Below are 11,693 nucleotides of genomic sequence, written 5' to 3' on the forward strand. Positions count from 1 at the left end.
TGGTTGCTTGGATGACCACAGGCAGCATAGGAATGGTATTTGCTAGGTACTTGAAGTCCATAAAAAAGCCTCTTCTGGGAAAAGATATTTGGTTTCAGGTATGTATGCAAATCAGTCTGATCTCTGACTGGACAGAGAGGGCTGTTATTCTGCTAGGTCCAGAGAACAAGATACAAATTGATGAGAGACCTTATAAGACCAGTTTCTGTTGGTGAAAGTATATCTGAACTTTTCACCAGCACCGATCATAAAACTAGTTGATTTTTAAATAATTTATTAATCAACCTATAAGATTTATATCTCAATTCTGAACCAATGATGATGTAAATGAAAACAATTCATACAAGAATAGTAATACTTTTAGAAAGTTAGCAATAAAAGTTCACTGTCGTTCACAGTGTATACAAATTTTCTGCTTCTTTCTGATTAACAATTGGTTGCAATTAAAAACAAATACCTTGCTTGTCCTTTCTCAAATACAAATTGGCTTAATAGCAAAACTTAGCATTTATATAGTATTTTGCAAGGGTTCAAAACATTTCAGATGCATTATTTCATAATGTTTTACAATAGCCTTGTAGGGTCACTTTTATGGATCTTATATTGCATATCAGAGGCTGAGGATGAGAAAATAGTAGCTTGCCTGAATAGGTGTGGCTAGGTCTTTCTTTACATGTTATATTTTGCATGCGTTCACCATGGAAACTTGTAGCCATACTGCAGCTGCGAGTCCCCATTGGCAACTCATATAAAATATAATGTGTAGTTTGGCCTGAGTCATAGTTCAACTGAAGACTTCACAGTCTTAGGCATTATAAAGCAACAGCCTCACTTGCATAACTGTTGTGTGTCTTTCAATCATGATGGTAGTAATTGTGGCAGCAGGCAAACTTTTGTCCGAAGTGCTGGAAAAAAATGCAGCATTTACCTGTGGAGATGTTAGTGTTGCAGAAAATAAAAATAGGCAGGGGGAGACAAGTAGTGTTCCCTCTAAGCTGAGTTGGTGTGATCTAGCTCACAGTTTTTTAGCCTCTGGCTCACACATTTTTGTCTTAGCTCAGGAAGGCTGGCTCCAGAGCAAACTAATTTATGCAGTAGCCAAATTGCTTGCTCACAACTTTAATGCCAGTAGCTCACAAAGTAGAATTTTTGCTCACAAGACTCCACAGCTTAGAAGGGAGCATTGGAGACAAGGGTTGCGCTTGGAGACATGCTTGAAGCAAAACAAGCTCCATGGGATTCACCTTGTGTAGATCTGGGTGGTAATGAGGGGTATAAGCCATGCCTGTTGCCTTCTCCCACACCACTGGCCACAGCGGTGGTGCCAGTGCCTTGGTTGCTTGAGCAAAGGTCTGGGTGCCAAGCAAAATGGTCTGGTGTGCCACTGTTGGCTCACATGTTAGGAGTTGCCTGCCCTGGCATATTGACACAAACAAAACCTCTAAATCTTACTTCATACTATTGCTCCTGGTCTTCTTTATGTTTTTTAATGGCATTGGCATGTGTAGCAAGATTGTATCCTCTAGTATGTTATGCTGTGCCTGTGATTTCTTTCTTTATGTAGGAGTGCAATTTTCTGCCCTTTTCTATTCAAGTCAGCTTTTCCTTTACTGCGGAAGCAGATCAGTCTCTGTAAATCCTGGTTACCTTCCTTTGGGCTTTGGGGTTTGCACATTCCTGCCTGCAGATGGTGAAAGAGAATCAGAAATTTTATTTAAGAAGAGATCATTCTCATGGCTCTTGAGGAACAAAGGATGTGTCTTTTCTAAATGTCCATTCTGTATGATGGTGGCATACTAGTTAAATAGAATCAATTCTTCATATTTTATTGTTGTCTTCTAATTTTAGACTTTGGTTTCCTTTTCCTTTTAGATTCACTTCTGGATGATGTTGCTAACTGTAGCTGCAACAATAACTGCTTTCGTATTGGCCTTTGTAGCAGTAAAAGGATGGAGTAGTGTAAGTTGTGTAAATTAAGAAAAATCTGACATTAAGACCCTGGACAACAACTAATTTTAGAAAGTGAGGATCTTTTTAGTACTTTTTAAAAAGTTTTGGTTCTTTTTGTCTGCAGAAATATGAACATTTGTCGAGGTAGTCGGGTTTGCATAGACTGGGGAGTGAATGAGCCACTATAGCAATGTTTATCTCTGTGGGTGTAATTTAGCTGTAAATGGATGTTCTTTTAGTCCTTCACATATGTGAGAAAATGGATATCTGCAGGGTAAAGCATTAAGATTATTAAGAATTAAGATTAAGAACTGAAATATGTGCCATGTCCTCTAATCTCAGCTTCTCCAGACAAAGTCTACTGAATTTTTTTGTGGCATTAATTTTGAGACAAAAAAATTAAAACATGGTTGTAACGCTTAAGGGAATTTCCCTTTCTCAGTGAGGTGATTTGACAGGTACTAACAAAGCGGATTTCAATCATACATTTTTCCTTCTTCCACAGTGGGCACAAACTCATGCCATTATTGGATGCATCGTTATGGTTCTGTGTTTCTTTCAGCCACTGATAGCTTTTTTCCGTCCTTCTCCTCAAAACAACAGGTTTGTATATCATACATTTAATCAGAATAGATCATATGCATACCTTTACTGTTCTTGCTGTAGAAGCATGTTTAACTTGTCCAAAACTGTTCTGGAATGTGTAGAAATATGGCAGACAGTTCTCTTTCAGTTCTGATTTGACATTTTCAGGAGGGCCAGCCAACACTTCTGGAGATTCATTTTAAATATAAACAACAATATGCATGTACCTTTCTTCATGCTTATTTGCATGTTTAAAAGTGTTAGGTGGTGTCCACGTGGAGAAGTTTCCCTGTTGCTACTGATGTAGAGAAGTGACGATGGGGTCTCTGCATGGGAGATTTCTGCAGTTTCCCTGCCCCGTTCCCCTGGCAGTGGCCATCCCAACTCCCTCAGGCAGCTAGGCCACAGAGGCTTTTTCAGTATTTTTAAATAACCATTTTAATATTGATACATGTTACAACAATCTGTGTATCAGCTTCTCTGAATTCCCAGGTTTCGTTTTTTTAAAATTAAGTAAGTTTCTAGCCCCTTTTATTGCGGAGACATGCCTTTCCACTTACATTTCCATAATGAAAAGGGCTACAATCTTACTTAAATAAATGAAAGCTAGGAATTCGGAGAACCTGATATACAGATTTTTTTTTAAAAAGCTTCTTTCCCCCAATGGGTGGGTAAGGAAAAAGAAATGGCCGCTGTAGGGACCAGGGTAAGGGAAATGGCTGCCATGTGGGTGGGAAAATCCACCCATTTGGCAGCCATCTGGGTTTTACTGTGATCTTCCCCAAAACTTTACAGTAAACCAGATTTGAAAAAGTACAGAGAAAAACCAGGGAAACTCCAGCAGGTGCAAGAATGTACCATGATGCTGTGAGGAAGCAGGAAAATCCCCAGCTTCCCAACAGCATTGAACCCAGCTCAGATAATCCATGTGGAACTGACAGGAATAGTTAGGCCTGACTGCCACCATAACATGTAGGGTTGCCAAGTCCTATCTTCACCCCCAACGGGGGACTTTGGGGAGGCGTTCCTGAAGGGGGGCGGGGCATCCCCGACGTGATGACATCACATTGGGGACGTCCCCCCGTCTGCCCGACAGGGGCACCAGCTCTCTGCAGTTAAAGGGGCCCCTTTAACTGCAGGGAGCCAGCATTTCCACGTGCTCGATCTCTGAGCGGAGATCAGGCCATGTGGCTGGCCCGCAGTCACCCCTCTCCCTCCTCTCACTCAAGGGAGAGCGGTGGCAGTGGGTGTTGGGGCTTGTAGGGGACCCAAAAAAGCGGGGGACCCCTGCCAAACCGGGTTTGGCAACCCTAATAACATGGCCTGACAACCATGTAGCATCTGACATCTGTGTAGCACTGGTCTGCACAAGAAAATCCAGTTGCAAATGGCTGCTGTAGCACATCAGTAGTGAAATACCCAGCAATATGTGGACACAGCTTTTGTCACTCTTAGCTTCCCATGTAGTTGTTTACGTTCTGCTGGCTGTGATGGAACTCCAGCTTCCGGCCTGAACCACCTAGAAGGAGAAGCCTGTCAAGAGTCACTGGGGAGCTCTTAGCGTACTTAGTCTAGACATGCTTACAAAGGCTCTCAGGTCCTTAGGGAAGCAAGAGAGGTGGTGGGAGCACCTGTAGATTCCCATGCTTCGACTACAGAGTAGACACACACAGTGTAATTCTTATGAGGGCTGCTTCACATAGGCTTGCCAAGTCCCCCTGGGGGTCGGGGAAACCCCCGCCCCAGAGGCCCACTCCCCACTGCCAGTGGATCGGGCCCCGGGGGGGGAACCCCACCCCCAAAGCACGGGACGTCCCAGGCATCAGCACGTCACCCTGAAGTGACGCAGCCACGCTGGGCGCGCCGGGGGCGGGGCCGCGATCATCTGAGGGAAAACTTTATGTTTTTCCCTTGGATGACCACCTGGCGCAGCCGCGTCACTTCAGGGTGACGTGCTCGCAGCACGCGCGCACACGTGCACTCCCAGAGCAAGCCGGGAGTCCCCCACTGCGGCTTAAGGTTGGACTTGGCGACCCTAGCTTCACACATTACAAATTCTGCATGTCTCTGACATGTCTGCCCTGATCGTCTCAATCAGTCATGTGCTGGGGGTTGCATGGTTCGAACTTAATTCCCAAGCATTGAACCCAGCTCAGATAATCCATGTGGAACTGACAGGAATAGTTAGGCCTGACTGCCACCATAACAACGGGGGACTTTGGGGGGGGGTTTGATTCAGATTGGGACTGTGGCACATTGGGAATGGGGGGCCTTAAAAGCCTTCCCACATGTGTTGTTTTCCCAGCTTTACACAACCTAGAGAGCTGCTGTTTGCCCCATTCAGGAAAATTGTGTATAACGCTCAACGGGACAAACAGTGAGCTCTGTGTGACCATTTCTGGTGTGAAACACAGCACAAGAAGGAAGCCTTAAGAACCCCGTCCTTCTTGCTTTGAACTGGGTCTGTATGAGCCTGGGAAGGAAACTCTGAGCACAAAACTCTCAGAGCAGGCCTAATCCAAAGGACCAAGGGAAACATGGGAGAGGGGGACACACGGACTTTGTAACCTGGGAACTGGCACTCAGAATATAGGAACAGAGTTCAATGCTGTCCGTTGTTTGTCCGGGCGCACTGAGAAATCAGACAGTCTGTGTCTTGGCTATACTGGTTTTCTACTGGGGACACATGGCTAGCAAAATCGAGGAGCTGTTGCACTTGAAACTCACTGTAACCAAGATAAAGAAGTGGGCTTTAAATTGTAGATGGTAGGATCAAGTCTCCACATTCAAACCTTTGTGTTGGCAAAGTCTGATTAAACGTTCTTATATAATTATTAGAGATGAAACTGGGTGTGAGATTGTGATTACCAAGATGCATGCACTGTTATGAGTTTCTCCAGTTTTTCTTGCATAAATTGCATTAATCTTATGAAGAGAGGCAGTTTTACATGGTCACAAGGGTGGTTTAGAAGAGAAATCTCAGATTGCAAGAACTCACCATGGCCTGTTTTCAGAGCCGAAGCTTTTGGGCCCTATGAAATAATAACCAAATACATTTTTGAACATGTGCAAGGAACAGTCCGCCATATCACTGTGTAACCACAACCAGTCCACACACATCTGGCATTAAGCTAAGATTATAGAGCAGATGGCATGAATTTCAGGTAGCATTGAGTCTCAGTACTCGTGGATTTATGCTTCCCTTGCTCGAAAGCTAGTCGAGTCCGACTCTAGGGTTGCGGTGCTCATCTCCGTTTCAAAGCCGAAGAGCCAGCGCTGTCCGAAGACGTTCCCGTGGTCATGTGGCCGGCATGACTAAACATCAAAGTGCACGGAACGCTGTTACCTTCCCACCGAAGTGGTACCTATTTATCTACTTGCAATTTCTTGCTTTCGAACTGCTAGGTTGGCAGGAGCTGGAACTAGAGATGGGAACTCACTCCATCATGCGGCACCCGGGTCTCGAACTGCTGAACTACTGACCTTCCACAGCCTGCAGTTCAGCGTCTTAACCACTTGAGCCACCGCAGCTCCTTGAGTCTCAGTACTCGTGGATTTATGCTAAAATGAAATTCTGATTCTGCAGCTGTCTATAGAGTCCAGTGTATTGTAGTAGATGATAACGTGCAGGAGTAATGACAGTAGTAACCTCCTTTTAAGTTATTTGTGGTGGCCATCTGCTGAATTTTTCTGCATCCTATGTGGAAGATGGAAGGATATTACTGTGTGTGTGTCTGTATAAAGTGGAGTCCTGTTAGGGTTGTGGGTATTTTAATGTCCTATTTATATTCTCTTTGTGATGAAATATAACAATGGTCCCCAGTATGGGACTCACAGAGGCAGAGTGTTTCCTGGAGGCCACTAGCTTTTTAAGGGAAAAATCCAAAGGTTCTTGAATGGAACAGGGGTGGGGAAATGAGGAAGCTTGAGGTTATGTTCTAACAGCCAGCTCACTAAGAAAGTGTGGAGATTATCCTGGGCAAGTGTGTCGCAGCCCTACGCCTTCAGCTTGGGCACAGGGACAGACGTTATGTCTCTGGGCATGGTAGCCTTTCCTTGTGGCAGTGCAGGGAGAACACCCACCCCTTTCTTAGGAAACTGACACCAAACAGCAAAACAGAGCTGATCTGGCCCCATTTGCAGCCATTTTGTGATGGCCCAAAGCAGCAGCAGGGATATTGTGATTGGCTCCTTCCTCATGGTTTCCATTTTGTGATGGTACCATTACCCATTTTTGAAATTCCAAAAGTGCTTGCAGACCCGACAACATTGGGAACTGCTAGATTACAGTAAGAAAAAGTTGTGTGTGGCTTCTCCAGGAGGCTATCAAAAGCCACCTTCCCACATCAGGATCACATTCCTGGGAAAAGCTGTCCATATTGTTGCTGTATCTCAAGACATTTCAACTAAGGCTTCAGGCACTCTTTTCAAGGGACATCTAATAGCCCAGGCAAGGCTGATCTCGTCGGATCTCGAAAGCGAAGCAGGGCCGACCGTGGCAAGCACTTGGAAGGGCGACCTCCAAGGAATACCAAGGCCAGGACACAGAGGCAGATCATATCAAAGCCATCTCTCCAGAACATCCTAGCCCCACTAGGGGTCGCCAGAAGTCGTAATGACTTTGAGGGTCACAAGTACACACGTGCGCACACACAACCACACACACAAATACCATTAAAAAAAAAAAAATGAGGCTCACAAGTACACACGTGCGCACACACAACTACACACACACAAATACCATTTTTTTTTTAAAAAAAATAGGTTTTCCGGATTGGCAACTAAAAATAATACCCATTGCAATCCCGTGATATTTGAAAATGACACAACTTAGGTGAGGTCCAATGCTTCAGGACTTGTGGAAAACAAACATTCCCCTTATTAACTGGTTTGGGTTGGGAAGTAAATACATCACTGCAGCGGCTGTGTCATTTTCCCCCAGTAATGGCTCTGGGTGTGCTGGTTGAGAAGGAATTCTTGATTTGTTACTGAGTGAAAGAGAGCCTTCCCACCCACTCACAGTCTATTCCATCACACGAAGGCATGATACCTTATCCCTGCCACTGCCTAATGTTTACTCCTTAAAGAACAAAGATATCTAACACAGTGTTTTGCATTGCATCAACAGGAGGTTCATTTTTAATTGGTTTCACATGCTAAATGCATTAGTCATCAAAGTATTGGCAGGTAAGTGGAAGTTTCTTTCTGACTTAGAAGTACAAATGCTCCCATTGAATATGACTGTCTAGAAATTTGCATGACTTTGATGGGATACACCTTATTAAAAAAAAATCCAGCAACGACAGTGGAATGTGAACACCCTGATCCTGATTCCAGCGGTAGGCAGAGTAGCTTGATAGAGGCAAGGAACTAATATACATAAGGGCTGCGTTCAGACGGGCAGCTAATCCTGCCATTAGCCCGGCTCTAATTTGATCCTGATCTTTTTAATCCAGTGTTGCACAACCAGACAGCTCCCCCATGAATCCCCTTACTGCGCGCAGACTCCATGGTGGATTGTCTAGACGGTGTCCACCTGAAGGAGTCACATGGTCGGGGTTTAAAAAAAAATACTGGCTGCGCATCTGCGCCTCAACGTGTACTTGTTTTTCTGCGCATGCGCGGAATTGAATAATTAAAGCACCGCCAGTGGTACCTCCCTCTAGGTACCATTTCACTTAAGGCAGTTCATAAATTTCACAGGCCATTCAGAAACATGAAATTGTCCAGAACGTTTGAGTGGAGCTTTGCGGCTGTCGCGCATTTACATGTTTATGTGCATGTTGCTAAGAATTTTTTTAAATGGCAGCCCCGGACTTTCACTGGGCTGAAAGGGCTGAACACAGAAGCGGCACTGTTCCCAGATGTTGCTGTCTGATCAGTCCCTTTAGATCCGCCAGGCACTCATGCTTGGGGCGGATCTAAAGACCCGTTTGATTGGACCAAGGACAGTTTGATTGGATTTCTTTATGCACATATGCTTTGAATCTAAGAGAAAATTTCTCTCTTGAGTCTCAGAGAATCCGAAGTACAAACGGTTATTTCTATCGAATGCGTAAACATTCAGCAGCCATGGGTAGAGCTTTCCATAGTCAAACAGTTCAGCTGCCAAAACATCCTTTTTTCCCAAGGGAACTGTTCTCTGCAGTCTGGAGATGAGCTGTAAGTCCAGGCAAGCCCCAGGTCCCACCTGGAGGCTGGTATCCATAATTCAAGGAGACTTGGATACAGCTGGAAACTTGATGCCTGTTTGCAGGGCTGGAAGACATGATGGGGAACCAGGTGGGGGAATGAGCATTCTAAAAATCCAAGCAGCCTTTCTTTAACCCTCTGAAAAACCAGCGTGTGATTTTCCTGCCTCTCCTGTCCTGTGCTTTTGGCAACAATAACTCACAGCAGCACACCTTTAAGGTAAAATCGGATTTTATTAAGGAAATTAAAGCAAAAGATTTTAAAAGCAATATAGCTCCAGTGGCAGTTCCAGGTACACAGAAAGCAAGAAATACACTTACAGGTATTTGCAGCATAGGTATTAACTTTTCATAGCTTTAGTAAATCCAGTTTACAGCAGCATATCTCATATGAGGTAGAGATGGAATAGGTTAAAGGGATTAGGAAGAGACCTAATAGCACAAACTACACTTTATAGCAGTGTGGGCAATAGACCACCTGACTCTCTCCAACCAATCGGTGGGCTGTCTCTGAGGTAGATTCTGAATTAAAGCATGCTTTCTCTCCCCCTCCCATCCACATCCAGCTCAAACAAGTGAGCTAATTAGCAAGGTTTGAGAAATGACCTTGGGTACTAACTGTCTGTAGGTGTGTGGGGGGGTGACAGCTGTTGTTAACAAACCAGAAAAGGGGGGGGGGAGTTAAGTGGAACATTTCCTCTGAAGATGGCTTCTTTCTTGACAATCCCCTATTCTGGATGGGGTTACATTCTCTTTAAAGAAACAGGTTCAGAACTTGGGGGTGCTCCTGGACCTGGGCCTCCTGTTGGATAAACTGGTGGCAGCAGTGGCCAAGAATGCCTTTCAGCAGCTTCAGCTAGTGAGCCAGCTGCAGCCTTTCCTGGACAGATTTTGCCACTGTGGTGCATGCCCTGATACATCTAGGATTAGATTACTGTAATGCCCTCTATGTGGGGCTGGCCTTGAAGACTGTCCAGAAGCTACATTTGGTACAGAATGCTGCAGCCAGAGTGTTGACTGGAGTTGGTCATAGGGACCATATCATTCTAGTCATGTTCCATCTACACTGGCTTCCAAGTTGCTTCTGGGCTCAATTCAAGGTGCTGGTATTGACCTTTAAAGTCCTGTATGGCCTGGAAACAACATACCTTCAGGACCACCTTCTCCCATGCCATCTAAGGCTAGACGAGTGGTGATTTGAGACTTCTGGAAACACCTTGAGAATCTAACAAGACATAGATTCTGTGAATGATTACACTAAGGCTGTGGTCACACTGGTGGCTTGGCACAATATGGTGCCACCTCTAATTGAACTGGCTTAAAGTGTTGCGGGGCATATCAGCCACACAGCGCACCCTGCTGCAGGTTACCCATGGAGAAACCCTGTGGTAAAGCATCCACATTATTGCAGCGCCTCAGCCACAGAGCACACTGCAAATCTTTTTCCAAAATTCATGTGCGTGCATAGTGTGCATGCGCATACACGCACATGCACACAAAGGCAATTAAAAAACCTGCCTCCCTAGTGGCAGAACGGATATGCAGCTTCAGACTGCCAAATCCATTCTCCGTGCGCTCCCCCACGTTCAGACATCCAGCCATGTGCAATGACTGCGCGGGGAAGCGAAAACACCACTTGTGATGTGGTTCCTTTTTAACCCGGCTCCAATTTGTCTGAAATATATCAGACTCAGTCAGCTCTTGAACAGTGAAATCAGCTTTATTGAACCAGAAAAAATCAACATGAAAAATCATAGGAGCCTGAGCTCCTTTTAAACATCCCGGGCTGGGAAGGCCACGCCCAGGTGAACGGTAAGAAACAATTATATTTACAAAATAAAGACCAATAATTGTTGTTCCCTCCAGTCTCAATCCTTTGCTCTGATTGGCCTGCTGTCAGAAGCAGCCAATCAGAACGTGCATTTTAGGATACCAGTCTTTAATAGGCATCTGTCTGAAGCTAAGGCATGCAGAAGAAATCATAATACATAACATCGTCCTATGACGGGATATAAGTATGGCTGGGGAACACCTGACAGATGTGGCTGTCTGACTGCGCCCATTTGATCCGGAGGGGAGGAGAAGCTGTGTCCTGCCAAACTGCCCGTGTGATCACGGCCTCAGTCTTGCTTCTGAAGCAGGTGCAGGATTGACTATCGTGAATCAGGTCACTGAGATCCATTTGACAGAATAAAATGGTAGTACTTTCTGGACTATATTCCTGTGGACTACAGTGGAGGAAGACTAAATGTGTCCCTTCCCCCTTTCCATGAAAAGCAGTTCTGCACAGACAAACAGCCTGTTGGAAAAAAGGCAAGGGAACTTTATTTTAACTGAAGAAGCAGTCAGCTGTACAGTCTTCCACAGACCGGCTGAAGGAGTGCAGTCCTTGAAAAACTTTACCACTGATTCTACCGATTGTATTAACTGCCCTTAGAATCTGGAACAGGAAACTGAAATGTGCTGCAAAGGAGCTGTTGCCTAAATGTAACTTGCTTGCAGTGTTTTTTTCTCTTTTTCATCTTAGATGCTGACCTATTTCTGGGTCTAAAAATGCTCAACTCTCCTGACCACTGGATGGTTAAAACCATGGGCGGCTTTGTGGGATGGGAGGCATTAATAGCCATCACACTGGATGTAAATCTCTGGTTGAAAAAAAGAGGTACAGTTTGATTCTAATTCACACATACCAATGTTTGTTGCCCGTATTTAATAAAGCAACAAGGCAAAGCAGAATTAAGTAACATTCCTGTCTTTTACATTTTTAGAAATTTATGACGATTCACAAGCAAAGGTAATCATTCCCCCATACCCCCCCCCCCCCCCCGGTCTTAAGCAATTTGTTTTATAGCTATCTAGAACTGTGATACTGTTGTAAAACAGAATGTCTTCTTCAGTAGGAGAAGTTGATTATTTTTAAAGGAGTGTGTTTTGCTTTCCTGTTTATAGCTGCTGGTTTTTAGATGT

The 11,693-nt window shown here is 44.6% G+C and overlaps 1 protein-coding gene across 1 annotated transcript in view; it reads left to right on the forward strand.

Moving 5' to 3' along the window:
• Positions 1-32: 32 nt before the first annotated feature.
• LOC107112231 (putative ferric-chelate reductase 1) overlaps positions 33-11,693 on the forward strand; it is a 12,515-nt gene continuing 854 nt past the window's right edge. Inside the window, exons 1-6 of the mRNA XM_015413328.1 lie at positions 33-98; positions 1,873-1,959; positions 2,456-2,553; positions 7,664-7,722; positions 11,254-11,388; positions 11,495-11,520. Coding sequence (XP_015268814.1) covers positions 33-98; positions 1,873-1,959; positions 2,456-2,553; positions 7,664-7,722; positions 11,254-11,388; positions 11,495-11,520 — 471 coding nt within the window. The remainder of the gene's footprint in view (positions 99-1,872; positions 1,960-2,455; positions 2,554-7,663; positions 7,723-11,253; positions 11,389-11,494; positions 11,521-11,693) is intronic.

This window comes from Gekko japonicus, unplaced genomic scaffold (genome assembly GCF_001447785.1).
Source record: "Gekko japonicus isolate JY-2015 unplaced genomic scaffold, Gekko_japonicus_V1.1 scaffold70, whole genome shotgun sequence".
NCBI classification, from domain to species: domain Eukaryota; kingdom Metazoa; phylum Chordata; class Lepidosauria; order Squamata; family Gekkonidae; genus Gekko; species Gekko japonicus.